The sequence below is a fragment of the Nomascus leucogenys genome, chromosome 17 (genome assembly GCF_006542625.1).
Source record: "Nomascus leucogenys isolate Asia chromosome 17, Asia_NLE_v1, whole genome shotgun sequence".
Taxonomy (NCBI): Eukaryota; Metazoa; Chordata; class Mammalia; order Primates; family Hylobatidae; genus Nomascus; species Nomascus leucogenys.
In genome coordinates this window covers 81,955,710-81,973,953 of record NC_044397.1, presented here as the reverse complement: position 1 = coordinate 81,973,953, position 18,244 = coordinate 81,955,710, and the positions used below count along the sequence as shown (strand labels likewise).

The 18,244-nt window shown below is 42.6% G+C and overlaps 1 protein-coding gene across 2 annotated transcripts in view; it reads left to right on the top strand.

Moving 5' to 3' along the window:
- The first annotated feature begins 7,524 nt into the window (after positions 1-7,524).
- GPNMB (glycoprotein nmb) overlaps positions 7,525-18,244 on the top strand; it is a 36,680-nt gene continuing 25,960 nt past the window's right edge. For both annotated transcript variants that reach the window (XM_003270397.4, XM_003270398.4), the window contains exons 1-3: positions 7,525-7,805; positions 14,743-14,895; positions 15,606-15,749. In XM_003270397.4, coding sequence (XP_003270445.1) covers positions 7,736-7,805; positions 14,743-14,895; positions 15,606-15,749 — 367 coding nt within the window. In that variant the 5' untranslated portion in view covers positions 7,525-7,735. The remainder of the gene's footprint in view (positions 7,806-14,742; positions 14,896-15,605; positions 15,750-18,244) is intronic.

Below are 18,244 nucleotides of genomic sequence, written 5' to 3'. Positions count from 1 at the left end.
CCCAGGCTGGAGTGCAGCAGTGAACCTCAGCCTCCCGGGCTCAAGCGATTCTCCTACCTCAGCCTCTTGAGTAGCTGAGATTACAGGCGCCCACCACCATGCCAACTAAATTTTGTATTTTTAGTAGAGACAGAGTTTTACCATGTTGGTCAGGCTGGTCTCAAACTACTGACCTCGTGATCCTCCCGCCTCAACCTCCCAAGTGCTGGGATTACAGGCATGAGCCACCACTCCCGGCCCTCTTGGACTATTTTTGTAACTCTTCTGTATGTTTGAAATTATTTCAAAATAAAATTAAATTTTATAAAATTGTTGGTACATACACTACACTTGTCCTGAAATTAGTTGCCTTGCGAGATTTTACTCTTGGCTAACACTTAAACATTATCTTGAGCAAGGCACTGATGACTAGGTTGAGATCAAAAAGTTTTACAACCAAGTTTTGCAAGATTTATTTCTACTTTGAAAAGAAAGCTGGAGACGGACAGTCGGGTGTGGGGAGTAGTCATTAAATCAATTATGTGTAATGGGAACTCGGCCTCTACATTTCCACTTCTTTATTGCCACTCCTGGGAAATCGGTCAGAGAAAAAAATACGAGATGCACATGCAAACGTCTTCCCTGTGATACTCACTTTCCATAAAAATCAGGCACAACCCTGTACCCTTGCCCACTGGAGCATGTCACCCTCAGGGCTGGCAGGTCTCAGCATTCTCCTGGGCCAGGGCTCCCACGCCTTTCCCCACTTAGAGAGGCCCAAGCTGTGGCTCCTCCAGAAGCCTTTTGTGTCCCTCCAGAACCGTGCCGTCCAATACAGTAGCCGCTGGCACATGTGGCTGCAAGCTCCTGTGAGGAGCTGGTCTGAACTGACATGTGCTGTCAGTGCAAAACCCACACTGGGTTTCAAAGACTTTGCACACACAAAAAAATAAAAGACCTCGATAATTTCATATAGTGATTACCTACTAAAATTACAATGTTTTAAATATATTGAATTGAATAAAGTACATTATTTAAATAATTTCAAGTGCTGCTTTTTACTTTTTATTTGATGTGGCTACCAGGAAATTTAATATCATTCACGTTTCACTTCCACTATGAAATAGTAAAAAAAAAAAAAAATCATATACGTGGTTCACATTATGTGTGTATTAAGCAGCCCTACCCAGATGTGGATGAAACTGCACAGCCCCTTCCTCACGCCCTGGCTGCGCACCCTGTCATGCTCTGAGAGAATCTCCCCCTGCTTCTCCAGCTGGCTGCTCCCTCCTACAGCACTACAGGCTCCACAAAGCCAGGAGCCTTGTTCTTGGTCCCTCAGTTTCCAGCATTGTGCCTGCCATAGCTGATCAAGGGTGTTGCTTAGCCAATTTAACTCCTCATTTAAGAACTAGGCCGGGCATGGTGGCTCACAGCTATAATCCCAGGGCTTTGGGAGGCTGAGGCAGGAAGATTGCTTGAGGCTAGGAGTTTGAGACCAGCTTGAGCCAGAGAGTGAGGCCTCATCTCTACAAAAAAAGAAAAAATTAGCAAGGCATGTTGGCCCACACCTCTAGTCCCAGCTGCTCGGGAGGCTTGAGCCCAGGAGCTGGAGGCTGCAGTGAGCCATGATCACGCCACTGCATTCCAACCTGGGCAACAGAGCGAGACCTTGTCTCTAAAGCAAAAACAAAATAAACCATATATGTATATATGGTTTTACAGTAACTAAGTTATACTTCTTCCATAAAGACCTCTCTGTATCCTCCATGTCTCTGCACTCCTGTAGTTCTGTCTTTATGACTTAGTTTGACTGCCACATGATGTTTAGGATTCATTTTTAAATACTCCAGTAGATAATGTTACTGCAGAAGGTGGACAAAAGGTTGGCCATATATTGATGATCACTGAAGTAGGTGAGGAGTACCTGGAAGTTCATTATGTTAGTCTATTTTTGTGTATGTTTGGAAATTCCTATAACAAAAAATGTAAATAATGTCTCATATTATGCCTACTTTGAGGGTTAATGTCTCATCTTCACAATGAGCGCCTATGCTCCTAAGACTGTTGTTCATGACTTGTAGATGATGGCTACTGTAGAAAAGAGGACCTACATCGGTACTTGTTGAATTAAACTATATTTTAGGTGCCAAAAATTCCATAGAGAAAAGCTGGATTTAGGTGTGAGAATAAAGATACAAGGTGCTACTCTAGCTTTTGTTTCCTGGCCTTTATTCTACAGTCAACCTCCTTTTTGATTTCTGCTCTAGCTTCTTCTCTCATGGGCTTATGATTAATCTTCAGTGAATGCCTGCAGTGCCCCTGCTCCAGTGTTGTGAGGCATTTCTGGATAGCCCATAGTTATCATAAAACTAAGAACCATCTGGGTGTAGTGACGCAAGCATCTAATGCCAGCTATAAGGGAGGCTGTAGCAGAGGATCGCTTGAGCCCAGGCCTCCCAGGAGTTCAAGGCCAGGCTGGGCAGGGTAGTGACATCCCATCTCTAAGTTAATTAATTAACTGGAAGCCAAGTTTGCATTCAGATTTCTATGTCGGCCCCTCCTTTTTTCTTACTCCATAGATCCCATTCTGCTTCTCTCACTATGTCTCCCTGTTCTACGGGTACTAAAGGTAGAAAAGAAAAGAGCACATTTGCCATTGCTTTGACATCTGCACAATAAGTGTTCATGTCTTACTCTCCTTCTATACTGTAATTCAGAGAAAGTGGTCTAAAAACAATACTAGGACAAAATATTGTGATCATCCACATTTTTATTTTTTTATTTTTATTATTTATGTATTTATTTGAGATGAAGTCTCGCTTTCTTTCCCAGGCTGGAGTTCAGTGGCTCAATCTCGGCTCACTGCAACCTCTGCCTCCCAGCTTCAAGCACTCCTGCCTCAGCCTCCCGAGTATCTGGGATTACAGGTGCCTGCCACCACACCCGGCTAATTTTTGTATTTTTAATAGAGATGGGGTTTCACCATGTTGGCCAGGCTGGTCTCAAACTCCTGAACTCAGATCTGCTTGCCTCGGCCTTCCAAAGTGCTGGGATTACAAGTGTGAGCCACTGCACCCGGCCATCATCCACATTTTTCTATACCTACTGCTCTTTGTCATTTCAAATGGAGCCAGTAATTCCATGAGAAGAGTCCTTTTTTAAAAAAACATTTGCAACCAGCACTCCAAGAAGAAAACCCTTTGCCTGCATCCAGTGTCAAATTCCTCTAGGTGAAAAAAACAGGCTAAAAACACAGTAGCCATTGTCATTGCAAAGGTGACTGAAAAGTATGCACTAACCTTTGTGATTCTTTTTTTTTTTTTTTTGAGACAGAGTCTCACTTTGTCACCCAGGCTGGAGTGCAGTGGCTCTATCACAGCTCACTGCAGCCCCGACCTCTGGGCTCCATTGATTCTCCCACCTCAGCCTCCCGAGTAGCTGGGGCTATAGGCATCCACTACTATGCCTGGCTAATTTTTTTTTTTTTTTTTTTTTGTAGAGATGGGGTCTCACTATGTTACCCAGCCTGGTCTTGAACTCCTGAACTTAAGCGATCCTCCCACCTCCACCTCTCAAAGTGCTGGAATTACAGGGATGAGCCACCGCACCTGGCCTGTGATTCACTTTCTTTTCTTTTTCCAAAAAGCTAGGGAAACACATTTTGGTGGGATAGTAATTTCAAAGCTTAGTAAACCTGGGAACAAGGGATTTTGATTACCCATTCATGCAGAGAATACCCAGACAGGAGAGACCGAAGAACTATACACAAAGCAGAAGTCTCTGAGTCATTGGCTAATGCTTAAATCTGAAAACCATGACTCTGATTATGACATGTTAAAACACCCACATTGGGACAGGGCAGTCACATGAGCTGTCTCTCTCTTTGAACTGATTCTTCTACCTGTAGTTTGTTCTTGCCTTTCTGTTCTGCCGAATATCGAAGCTTTGTTTCAACAAGTCTATAACCTGTGAGAGGTACTTTCCATCACTGCTTCCATCACATGCTTTCTTCAAAAATAGAATTTGTTGAGCTGATGCAATGGTGTGCACCTGAAATCCCAGAGACTTGAGAGGCTGAAGAGGGGGAATTGCTTGAGCCCAGGAGTTCGAGTCCAGCCCGGGCAACATACTGAGACCTCATCTCTAAAAATAAAAATTAAAAAAAAATATTTTTACCATGTCGTCTGCTGTATAACTGTGCTAGACAGAATAATGGCCCCCGAAGACTTCCACATCCTAACCCCCAGGACCTGTAAATATGTTATACGGCAAGGAGCAGATGAAAGGTTGCTAATCAGCTGGACTTAAGGCAAGGAGATGATTTCAGATTATCTAGGTGGGCCCAGTATAATCACGAGGGTCCTTGTGAGTGGGAGAGGGAGACGTGGGAATCAGTGCCAGAGGGCTGCCAGAGACAGAGAGGCCAACGAGCCAGGAAATGTGGGCAGCCCCTAGAAGCTGGAAAGGCAAAGAAATCAATTATGCCCTAGAGCCGCCCTGCCAACACTGTGATGTTAGTCCAGTGAGGCCATTTCACACTTTGGCTTCCAGAAATGTAAGATCATAAATTTGTGTTGTTTTCAGACTCCAAGTTTCTGACCATTTGTTGGGAGAAAAGGATCTTAACTAATTTTTATGATCTTGCTTACAAACACCAGTTTGAATTGAGCAATTCCTAAAATTAAAGATGTTAATTCCTTTTTTTCTTTCCCTGAAAAACTAAGGAAAACATTTTGGTAGGAGAGTAATTTCAAAGCTTAGTAAACCTGGAGACAGTTCAAATACCAGTTTAAACTGAGCAGTTCCTAAAATTAAAGATGTGAATTCCTTGGCAGCCTGCTGGGATTCCTGGGTGTGGCTGCTGCCTGCCGTTTCGAACGTCTCCTTTGGGGTGGCTGCCTTAGTCCTCACAGCCCAAGTATCGCTCCTCAAGTCGGGACTATGGCCACCAGGAAGAGTGTCAGAAGCCAAGAGAAGGCAATTGGGGCATTTCTCAAAAGTTGACTATTCTTTGCTTTCCTCCACATCATTTCCTAACAGAATAATTGTATCTGTAATTCCAGATAATTGAGATATTTCCCTTTTCATTTCTCAACTGCCTTAAGGCGAGTTGATAGCAACCTTCATCCCCCGCCCCGCCAAGCTATATAATATATATACCAGACCTGGCCATTAGGATCTGAAGGGAACAATTTTTCTTTCTTTCTTTCTTTTTTTTTTTTAAAGAGATGAGGTCTCACTATGTTGCCCAGGCTGGACTCAAACTCCTGGGCTTAAGCAATCTTCCCGCTTCAGCTTCTCAAGTCACTGGGACTTCAGGTACACATCACTATACCAGCTCAAAATATTATTTCAACAAAATATTTCAAACTTTCTTTACAGTATAATTTTATCTTTCCAAAATAAACAAGCTTGAGAATATTCTTTATCCAAAATGGCCCCGTCTCTGAGTCCTACATAGAGTCAACTACTTTATATATTGTCAACCATTGATTATCAAGAGACAGATTATCCAACTTGTGGTTCTTTGGAATCAAGATCTTTCTCTTATTCTCTTATGCACCTCTGTCCAGCTGCCTACATTTTGACTCTTGTCCTATCGGTGTCCCTTCTCCTTGATGGTGCAGGAAAGGAAAAAAGACATAAAAGTTGATTTGATCATTGTGTCTCCCTAAACAAAACAAAGGTTTTGTTACAGAAGAGTTTAAAACTTCCAATTTATTTAGAGACAGGGTGGCTATCTGGCCAGAAATATGAGCCAGAACTGCGTCTGCAACAAAGGACAATAATACCTTTAAAAATGTTAATAGTAGCTTTTCCTTAAATTGAAAAGATGTTTTTTTAATTATAAAAGTTACGTGTTTGTCATAAAAAGCAAATAGTGCTGTAGGCAGCTGAGGTGGGAAGATCACTTGAGGCCAGGAGTTCAAGACCAGCCTGGGCAGCATAGTAAGATTTTGTCTCTACAAAAAATAAAAAGCAAATAAAAAATTAGCCGGGCATGGTGGTGTGTGCCTGTAGTCCTACCTACTTGGAAGGCTGAGGTGGGAGGATCACTTGAGCCTAGGAGTTCAAGACTGCAATGAGCTATAATCATGCCACTGCACTCCGGCCTGGGCAACAGAGTGAGAGCCTGTCTCTAAAAAAAAAAAAAAGTTTTTAAGTAATTTAAAAAGCAAATAACTATCTACATTATTCACTTTACATTACATGAAACTAATATGTATTTCCGTTATTCCTTTATTCATCTATATTTGAAAATTGTTTTGTTTCAGTCATGAATAATGTGTTCCCTTCATTGTTTTCCCCTTCACACTTGCTGCGAAGGCTGTAAAAGGCACTCTACAGAGTTGTGTGCCGCCTTAGGGATGGACGTCAGCCACTCCTGCTGTATGGATTTTAGCTTCATAGGCTATTTCCATTCCTCCTTGACACACTGAACCATAAATCAATACCCCAAGTTTTACCCTCACCTGCAACCAAGGTTTCTACTGCACTGAAAATGGCCATGTGAATGTGAGTTTGAGAAAGGTCACATATGGTAAAGTTTTCATGTTGCCACATTTTCTGCATATTCTGTAACCAGGAATGATTTGACTGTATAAATTTATGCTACAAACACACTTGTTTGTACATTTAATGTCCGCTTTGTATAATATGAAAAACTACACAGAACGTTTTATGCAATTGGCCCTGAGTAATGCAACACATAAATGCTTTGAGAGCAGTTACCAAAAATTATGCAGATTATTACAAAAGTCATATGGAACTGCACAGATATTCTAAATGCGCTTTTGAGTAAATTTCTCAGCTACCAGAGGCCTGGGCAGCTGTTTCCAGCACATCCTGGCACAACATTCATGTTATCATCCACTTATTTATTCCACAATTTCAAATGATTGATGAGACACCTCCCCCATCTTTGCTTCCTCTTGAAGGAAAAAAAATATACAAGCAATCACGAGCACAGGAGGAGGTGGACATACTACATCATAGGAAAGAATGCGTAACTGTGAACTCTAAACATGAGCTGGGTGCCTGATGCAGTATAGGAACCACAGTAAGTTGATAATCAGTGAGGCTGGAGGATTGAAATTTTATTTGGTAAAGAATATTGAGCCAGGTGTGGTGGCTCACGCCTGTAATCCCAGCACTTTGGGAGGCCAAGGCGGGCAGATCACGAGGTCAGGAGTTCGAGACCAGCCTGGCCAACATAGTGAAACCTGCCTCTACTAAAAATACAAAAAATTAGCCGGGCATGGTGGCGGGCACCTGTAATCCCAGCTACTCGGGAGGCTGAGGCAGGAGAATGGCTTGAACCTGGGAGGTGGAAGTTGCAGTGAGCTGAGATCATGCCATTGCACTCCAGCCCGGGCGACAGTGTGAGACTCCATCTCAAAAAAAAAAAAAAAAAAAAAAAAAGAATATTGAAATAGAATCTATAGGAAAAAAATCTCCTTGAGTCTAGTAAATGTGGAGTCACAAAATTGAAATAATGTGCATCTGAAAAGTGAATAAATAGATGCCAAGAAGGAGTGAGTCATAAGCACATGAGTTGTAAGACGTTGAACTTGAGAGACCAGATCAGGCAATGCTGCTTAATACCATCACATGATCCTCCCCGAGGCCCTGTATTTAATTAAAATAGAGAGGGAGGCACCACAGATGCCAGAAGAACATTGTTGCTCTTGGTGGATGGGCCCAGAGGAATTCAGAGTTAAACCTTGAGTGCCTGCGTCCGTGAGAATTCAGCATGGAATGCCTCTACTATTTCCTGGGATTTCTGCTCCTGGCTGCAAGATTGCCGCTTGATGCCGCCAAACGTGAGTAACCCTCAATTTCTATGTTTAACCCCTTCTCTGGCCATTGGCTGAAATGATGGCTAATAATATCCTCTGAACTAGAGGTTGGACTGAAGTTCTTCAGGAAGCATTCATCTCTGGCTCACTCATCTCTTCTGCAAACTGTTGGGAAGGCTGAAACTACAGCAAAATGCCTCCAACTCCATTCTTTGCTTTCGGCTCATGGAAAGTAAAAACCATGCAGCCCTTCTCTTGTGAAGCTTTTTTTCCATTGCAATTGCAACCCATTCTTGCCAGACAGTGGTTGGGGGAGGGTTGGACAGCCTCCAGCCACAGAACAAAGCAACTCCACCAACTAAACTATGTCCAGCTTCCATCCAAAAGGGTGGAGACCTCACATGAAATGGAGTCTCCAATCTGGAGACAAACTTACGAATCTCCCCAGCCCAGAAGCTATTGCTCCTCCTGCGGGGCTTCCTCACAGACCTGCAGGAGCTTGCTGGGAGAGGAGCTGAAGCCCGGACTCTCTACCCTGGTCAGGCAGGAGAGGCCAGGGCATTTTTAACAATACTGATACCCACACAATGAAACCGGAATCTTTGGGAGTGGGGTCAGAGGATCCTTGTTTTAAAAGTTCCTCTTGGGATCTGCCTATGCAGCCAGGGTCCAGACCACTGATGCAGTGTGCAGATTTCGCGAAAGGAAGAGAGCTGAGCCGCTGTAACCCTGGGCCTGCGATTGCGGGGACGGGACGGGTGGGAAACTGCCAGAGGCGCAGCGGCTTCTGGTTAGAGCCACAGAGGCCTGAGACGTGGGCCGCGCCCCGGCCCAGGAGACCCCGCGGCCGCGCCCTAACCCTCGGTCTCCCTACTGCGACTGCGACCCGGGAAAACGCCTGCGTTTTTGGAAAGGAAGTCCCATCACAGGGAGCTGACCCGCTGTCAGCGCATAGCACGTGCCGGGCCCGCAGTGCGCCGCGCGTCCTCCTAGCAGCCCTCGGAGCCCCGCGCTGTGATGGTCCCGCTTCCCACACGAGGACACGGGCCACAGAGTGGGCAAGGAACTCGCCCCAAGCCACACAGCGAGTAAGTTGAGGAGGCAGCCTTCCATCCCGACCTCTGTCCTTCCTGCCCGGGTTTGGGGTTGGACACGCTCGGGCTCCCCGCCAGCCTACAGGCTGGGTCTCCAGTGGCTTTGCTCCGTTTCCTCATTTCCTTCAAAAAGAGGAGTTTTCGTTTCCTCATTTGCAAAACTGGGTAATTGTGTTCTTGTGAGATCAGCTGCTTGGCGTGGGAGACATGCATGGTGGGGATTGTTCCTACGGAGGCAGACCTGCACCCACCCTCAGGATACCTCCCAGGACAGGCTCCTTTAAAGACGAAGGAACACAGAATAGACCCGATGGGGGACACCTGCCCTTATTCCGGCCTCTTTCACCAGTCCATTTCGCTCTGCTCAATAAAACAGATTAGCAGGAGGCTGAATCCGCGCTGTCAGCTCGAGAGGAGTCCTCAGCCTCTTGGGCAGTGTAACAAAACCCAGCCATTCACCAGGTTCACCTTGCTTTGGACTAAATATTCTGCCCAGAAAAAAATAAGGGCAGACAGAATGTAACAGTGTATCAAGCACTAAAGATTTCCTGCCATTTTCCATTCGTAGCCCTGAAGGAAGGAGAAGGTGTGGACAAGGTAGCTGGCGGCAGCGCAGCCACCACCTCTCTGCTGGTGGACACAGCAAGGAGGCCAAAGTGTGGAGGGAGAGTCAGCTGCAGCAAATATGGGGTTGGACAGGCTCGGGCTCCCCGCCAGCCTACGGGCTGGGTCTCCAGTGGCTTTGCTCCGTTTCCTCATTTCCTTCAAAACGAGGAATTTTCGTTTCCACATTTGCAAAACTGGGTAATTGTGTTCTTGTGAGATCAGCTGCTTGGCGTGGGAGACATGCATGGTGGGTGTGAGCTCACCCACCATTGATGGGTGATTCTCCTTTGAGGTACGACCTCAAATTTACCTTCACATTTATTGCCCCCAAAACCCACCCCCACAGGCTTTTATTTTTCTTTTAAAATCTGCTTACTACTGGGGTTTCTTTTAATCAATTTTTTTAGAGACAGGGTCTTACTCTCACCCAGGCTGGAGTGCAGTGGTGTGATCACAGCTCACTGCAGCCTCCAACTCCTGGGCTAAAGGTGATCTTCCACCTCAGCCTCCTGAGTAGCTGGGACCACAGGCACGTGCCACCACACCCAGCTAATTTTTGTATTTTTTGTAGAAAGGGTATCTTACTACGTTGCCCAGGCTGGCCTCAAACTCCTGGGCTCAATCCTGCCTTGGCCTCCCAGAATGCTAGGACTACAGGCGTGAGCCACCTCATCCGGATGGGTTTATTTTATTTTTTTAATTTTTGTAGAGACAGGGTTTTGCCATGTTGCCCAGGCTGGTCTGGAACTCCTGGGCTCAGGCAATCACCCACCCTCAGCCTTCCAAAGTGTTGGGATTATAGGCATGAGCCTTTGCATCCGGCCTTTATTTTAAATTCAACTTTTTATGGTGAGGTATTTATAGATTCACATACTGTTGTAAGAAATAATACAGAGAGGCCGGGCACGGTGGCTCACGCTTGTAATCCCAGCACTTTGGGAGGCTGAGGCGGGCAGATCACGAGGTCAGGAGATCGAGACTACGGTGAAACCCCGTCTCTACTAAAAATACAAAAAAACTAGCCGGGCGTGATGGCGGGCGCCTGTAGTCCCAGCTACTCGGAGAGGCTGAGGCAGGAGAATTGTGTGAACCCGGGAGGCGGAGCTTGCAGTGAGCCGAGATTGCGCCACTGCACTCCAGCCTGGGCAACAGAGCGAGACTCCGTCTCAAAAAAAAAAAAAAAAAAATACAGACAGATCCCCTTGCACCCTTTACCCAGTTTGTCCCAGTGGTACCATCATGTAAAACACGACATCACAGCCCAGATATTGACATTGATACAGTCAAAACACAGCAGAGCTCCATCACCAAAGTATTCTCATGGCTATAGATGTATAACCAAATCTACTTCCCTCTTTCCAACCCTCACCCAGTCCCTGGCAACTGCTAATCTGGTTTCCATATTTATCATTTTGTCATTTCCAAAATTCTATACAAATGGAATTATCCAGTATGTAACCTTTTGAGATTTGCTTTTTTTTAAACCCAACATAATTTCCTGGAACTTTATTGATTTATTGAAGTAACTGCATCAATAGTTTTTTCCTCTTTGTCACAGAGTAGTATTCCATGGTATGGATGTACCACAGTTAACCATTCACCCATTAAAAGACATCTGGGTTATTTCAGTTTGCGCTATTATGAATAAGGCTGCTATAAACATTCATGTGCAGATCTCTGTGAGAATATCAGTTTTGTTTCTCTGGGACGCATGCCAAAGGGTACAATTTCTTGGTTGTATGATAGTTGCATGTTTAGTTTTGCAAGAAAGTAACAGAGTGGCTGTACCATTTTACATTTCCACTAGCAATGTGTGAGCAATCCAGTTTCTCTACATCTTTGTAAGCATTTGATGTTGTCACTGCTTTTTAGTTAAGTCTTACTGATAGGGATATAGTGATATTTCACTACTAGCTAATGATGTTGAATATCTTCTTGTGTGTTTATTTGCCACGAGATGAATGAAATGGTGAAATATCATTTCATTAATTTTTACCAATTTTTCTAATTGAATCCCATGGTTTTCTTATAGTGAGTTTTGAAAATTCTTTATATATTCTAAATACTAGTCCTTTATTGGAAGTGTAGTTTACAAATAATTTCTCCCAGTCTGTAGCTTGCCTTTTCATCCTCTTTTATACCATGTTTCAGAGAGCAAAGGTTTTTTATTTTAATGAGTTCCAATTTCCTGTTATGGGTTGTGTTCGTGTCAAGTATTAGAATTCTTGCCTAGTCCTAGATCCTGAAGATTTCACCTATGCCTTTTGCTTTTTACAGCACCATATGTTGAAAAGCCTATCTTCCCTCCATTGGATTGTTTTTGCATCTTTGTCCAAAATCAAGCCGGGCACTGTGGTGCTTGCCCGTGGTCCTAGCTAATCGGAAGGCTGGGGCAGGTAGATCACTTGAGCCCAGGAGTTTGAGTCCAGCCTGAGCAACATAGTGAGACCCCCATCTCTTAAAAAAAAATTAGTAGAGCATGCTTGTGTGGATCTATTTCTGGATTCTCTCTTGTATTTCATTGACCTGTGTGCCTATCCCTTGTAACTATCCTTTTAAGTTTGTACTTTTCCTTGACTTCTAACATTTAAAATCAGAAGAGAAATCTGTGTTCTGATTATGTTCCTGGAAACAATAACTTTCTTTCAAGATCTGAGGAAGAGGAAATTTCCAAAGCAACACATCAAATGCTGTAGACCATCAGAATGTTGAAGATTTATGGACCTTCCTAGTAGTATATTCGACACTCTCTGGAACAGTGGAAAGAACTTGTCCTGGGAATCAAAAGATGTGAATCTTGATTTCTACTAAAGATGACCCTAGGTGAATCATATCATTTCTCTAGGCCTGAATTTCTTCATATATAAAATGAAGGGATTTGAACTAAATAATCTTAGTTCTTTTCATATGACTCAAGTGAATTTCCAATTACAAATATTTATTGATAAACACAAATGTCCTCCCTTCACTTAATATCTATTTCCAAATAGGAGCAATCTCATAGAATCACAGGACATTTGGCTTTTGTCAGATTTGAAGGCCCAGAGAAGACACATGGCCTGAGGTCACACAGCCTGTTTAATAACGGAACCAAGGCTAGAAAACAGGTTCCATGACTCCGACTTCGCTGCTCTTTCCCATTCTCTCTGCCTCCTGGAGAAGAAGGGAACGTATTGCTCCCTTCTCCTACCAGAGAAGAGGAATAGAAGAAATAGGTCAGAGACATGCATCCAATATGGCTTCTCTGAGCACCCACTCAATATCACACCTCATGGAGGATCTCTCCCAGGATTTAAGAGAACAAGACAGAGTTTCTCTCTTCCAAGAGTCTATAGCCAGGCCAAGACATAGAACCATAGAAATTAATGGGAGAACAATTTAAGACCATTGGCTGAGGAATACAGACAATTGAGCTTTGGGCTGTAACAAAATAGGCTAAGACATTTATTATCTTAGTCAGTCCCGAGGTAAGCAGGACTAGAGCAACAGCTCAACAGTTTCATTGAAGGCTCCATTTCTTTTCATCTTTCCACTCTGACACCCTTAATGTGTTGGCTGTTTCCTCATATTTGTGTCCTCATGGTTAAATATGGCTGTCATAGCTCTGGGCATCACATCATTACACTACCATCTCCAAAATCAATTCTGAGGAGGAAAAAATTGAATTTGTTCTCACATATCTCTTGTTATAAAGGAGGAAAACCTTTCTCAGAAGTTCCCAGAAGACTGCTTCTCAGCTCTCATTGACCAGGATCAAATCATCTATCTGCTCCTGCCCAAATTGTAAGGAAAGCTAGGAAGTGATACTCTGGAATTTTGAACTGTTAGAGTGGAAACTCTGCCAGCAAGGGGAAAAAAGGAGGAGGGGTGCAGGCATGAAACAGTTTATTGGAGGCAACCAGCCAGTCTGCTACAATTCTCAAAAGAAAGAGACCATGTGACCACCAGACTGGTCAGGCAAGGCAAAAAGGAGACACTAACTCAAGATTAGAAAGAATTTTAAAAGAACTGTAATATTATAAACCTAGAGCAACCACTTAGAACAAAATAAGTGAAAGAGGTATCACTAACAAGCTAGTTGTAGAGGTAAAATGGAATCCAAATATACCTCCAAAGAGTATAGGAAAAGAAGGAAAAAAGAACAAGTGGAACAAATAGAAAACAAATAACAGGGTAATACACTTAAATTTCATCATATTGATCATTACATTAAATGTGAATTATCTAAACACTCCAACTAAAAGGCAGAGGTTGTCAGACTGGATTCTTAAACATCCAATTATATGCTTTCTATGAGAACCTCTCTTCAAATATAAAAATGCACACAGGTTTAAAATGTAAGGATGAGTAGAAACATACATCAATCTAAACATTTTTAAAGTAAAACAATGGAAAAAGATATACCAGTTAAACACTAAGCATTCATATCAAAGTATTCTTTAGAACAAGGGATATTACCAGGGATAAAGAGTATCAATTCTTATTGAGAAAAGGGTCAGTTCATCAAGAAGCTGTAACAATTCTAAATGTATAGTATGCACCTGACAACAGAGCTTCAAAATACATACAGCAAAAACTGGAAGAAGAAACAGGCAATTGGAAAAACCACAATTATAGTTGGAGATTTCAAGATTTCTCTCTCAGTAACTGAAATAACAAGTAGAAAATCAGTAGGAACAGAGAAAACTCAAAAAACACTATCAACTAGCTTGACATAAATGACATTTAAAAAGAAAACACTCTACCCAACAAATGTAGACTACACAAAGTATATGGAACATTCACCAAGACAGACCATTAAAAAGCTGTTTATCAGTCAACTTCCTGGTACTAGTACGGGTCGCTTGGAATTTTGAAGGCATTCCTGAGCCTGGCATTCCTTTAGCCAAGTGAGTAGTTCAGAATGGGGAAAAAATTCAAAAATCTGAAGATTATTGGCATCAGTGTTTTCCTAATAATATTGTATCAAATTTAAATATTCAGAGGATATGTATTGAGAAGCCAAGTGATGGCTAAAAAATATTGACTTTCAAAATTTTTCTTTGATTCATTTAAAGTTCATAAAGACATAGGGTCTGAATGCTTGTAATCAAGGTATTTCCAGGAGACTTGCTTTAAAAAACAAAGCACCCTCTGTTTACTTGATTCACTGAATATATTGTGTATGTGCTTTTCAACAGTAAGACATAAAAAGTTTCTTTAACCACTGTGAGGTGATTACTAAATGAAGAATGGAATTTGTTTTTCGAATATTGATACAGGATTTCATGACGTGCTGAGCAATGAAAGACCTTCTGCTTACATGAGGGAGCACAACCAGTTAAATGGCTGGTCTTCTGATGAAAATGACTGGAATGAAAAACTCTACCCAGTGTGGAAGAGGGGAGACATGAGGTGGAAAAACTCCTGGAAGGGTAAGTCAAAAGATTCAACCCAAACACCTGCAATTTCCTACTTCAGTAAGTCTTATAGATGGTAAAGCCTTTTAGATCACACGGCTCACGTCATTTCCACGAATGACAGTGCTCTCATTACCAAGTGGGGAGGCACCTGGACTTCGCAATATTTTCTTTAGCCCAACACTATCACTTCCTAAGCTACAAGTAATCTCCTTAGAAATTTCCACATTGGTAGCTCTTGGAATACTTTTGAAGAGTGAGCAGATTTAGCTTTAAACCTATGTAACCAACCTGGGAATGAACATCTTCAGAAACCCAGTCATCCCAAAGCCATTTTTACTTGTCTCAAAGGTGTGGCTTATCAGAAACGGAAAATCTTTCTTTTTAGATAAAAGAATACATCCTTCAGCCATTGGTTTTGAGATTTAAAAATACAAACTTCTAAAACTTGTCTCCTTAACCCAACTGAGCTGATTTGTTTTATTATCGTAGGTAAATGTTCTTGCTGTGATTAGAGAATTCTTAACTGGTCTGATTTATTTTTTAATTTATCTTCTAGAGTGTTGTACTCTGACAGCTAAAGTAAGGAATACAAAATATAAATATAATATATTATAAAGAGGCATATGGGTCCTTTGGTCCTTATTAATAAAGTTACCTCTAAATGTTTATGAATGAAAGGAGAAAGATGCTGGATCATCAAGCCCAACTTTTTTATACCCTAGGAGGCCGTGTGCAGGCGGTCCTAACCAGTGACTCACCAGCCCTCGTGGGCTCAAATATAACATTTGTGGTGAACCTGGTATTCCCTAGATGCCAAAAGGAAGATGCCAATGGCAACATAGTCTACGAGAAGAACTGCAGAAATGGTAAGAACACAGTATTCTCCTAAACTACTGGAGACCGAGTTTCTAAACCTTAATGGTCACAGGTGCTCCTGTAAGTGCCAGATGCTGCTCTCGTCCCTTGCCACTGCACTCCATGAGCTGGATGACAGAGACGGTGAGTGTGTGGTCCTACGCAGCACTTTCATCAACATCAACGGCAGCCAGACCTACTGCAGCAAACAGGTGGCTCTCCCCTGCTTGGAGCCCTCTTCAAAAGCCACATCACCACCCCCTGCTTTTCCTTAGTGTACAGTTGATTGGACAGAGAATACCTTGTTGAGTCTCAGATTTTGCTTTTATTACTTGGAACTCTTTTGGCTACTCAAAAATAGCCAATTTGACAGATGTTTGCTGATCAGTCTAATTTCGGCCGACAAGGATTTCTTAAGCAAATGCTGTGTAGCTGGCACAAATGCTAAAATGCGTATTTTGGTTTTGCTTTGCTCTTAGTGAAAGAAATAAGCTCTCTGTCCATGTTAAAGAGGACCAAAGGCGCAAATACATCAAGGGAAATTATCTTGTCAGAATGGTACATGCTCAAAAAACAGAGCTAATGGCCGGGTGCCATGGCTCACGCCTGTAATCCCAGCACTTTGAGAGGCCAAGGCAAGCAGATCACCTGAGGCCAGGAGTTCAAGACCATCCTGGCCGACACGGTGAAACCCCGTCTCTACTAAAAATACAAAAATTAGCCGGGCGTGGTGGCAGGTGCCTGTAATCACAGCTACTCGGGAGGCCGAGGCAGGAAAATTGTTTAACCCCAGGAGGCGAAGTTTGCAGTGAGCCAAGATTGCGCCACTGCACTCCAGCCTGAGCAACAGAGCAAGACTCCGTCTCAAAAAACAAAACAAAACAAAACAGAGCTAATTATTGAGATCCTTCAGTCAGTAACAAAGCTATTTAATAATGAACTTATGATCTGATTTTATTATTTAGAACTTTTATTAAGCTGTCAACATATTCATTTTCTATTAATTTTTTATCTTCCTGTGAGGAAAACATTCAATTCTATATGGAAAATATTTTACATTTAACAAGAATTAAGCATTTAATATTTTGTGACTTTTTTTCTCTTCTTTTTTTGAAACAATTGATTTTTTTTTTTTTTTTTTGAGACGGAGTTTCACTCTGTCACCCAGGCTGAAGGGCAGTGGTGCGATCTTGGCTGGCTGCAACTTCTGCCTCTCAGGTTCAAGCGATTCTCCTGCCTCAGCCTCCCAAGTAGCTGGGATTATAGGCGTGCACCACCATGCCTGGCTAATTTTTGTGTTTTTAGTAGAGACAGGGTTTCACCATGTTGGCCAGGCTGGTCTTGAACTCCTGGCCTCAGGTGATCCCCCTGCCTTGGCCTCCCAAAGTGCTGAGATTACAGGTGTGACCCACCGCACCCAGCCTGAAACACCTGATTATTAGGAAGTTCTCAAATGATAATCTGGTCCTCTCAGTATTTTGATGTATGAGTCCCTCTTATAAAAATTTTTATAAAATATCTATCACCACTAGAAGGAACTAGCCATCTTTTAAGAAATGACTGGTTCCAGGTCTAGGGCAAGAAAGTACCAAGTGAGTCTGAGGCACTTTGTTGTTAAAACGAGGAAGAGCTCAAAGCCTAGTAGGATTGTGTCAAAAAGACGCAGGAGCCAGCTTAAAGAGGCTTCTATTGGCTATCTTTGGGACAGGTGAAGAATAAAAAAGAATAACGACTATAATAGATTGATAAATAAAAAGGCTCTTCAAAAATGTCAGTGACGTGAAAAAAAGAAAATATGAGAGAGACTGTTCAAGATGAAAAGATATTCATCATGGCTTCTTTAAAATGAAAAATTTCATACATACAGGAAAGCTGAAAGCAGGGTACCGTGAGCACCCAAATACTCTCTAACTAGATCGAATAATTTTGTTCTTTCTTTTTTCTTTCTTCTTATTGATACATAATAGTTGCATACATTTTGGGGTACATGTGGTATTCTGATACATGCATAAAATGCGTAATGATCAAATCAGCATAACTGGCATATGAATCACCTCAAACATTTGTCTTGTCTTTATGTTGGGAATATTCCACTTTCTCTCTTCTGGCTATTTTAAACTATATATTATTGTTAACTATAGTCACCCTACTGTGCTATCGAACACCGGACCTTATTCCTTCTATTTAACTATATGTTTGTATCCATTAACCTCTCTCATCTTCCCTCCCTGCCTCTCCTTCCCAGCCTCTAGTACCACCAACCTACCCTCTACCTCCATGAGAGCCACTTTTTAGTTTCCACATATAAGTGAGAACATGTGGCATTTGTCATTTTTGTTTGTTTGTTTGTTTTGAGGCAGAGTCTTGCCCTGTCACCTAGGCTGGAGTGCAATGGCACGACCTCGGTTCACTGCAACCTTCGCCTCCCGGGTTCAAACGATTCTCCTGCCTCAGCCTCCCAAGTAGCTGAGATTACAGGCACCCACCACCATGCTCAGCTAATTTT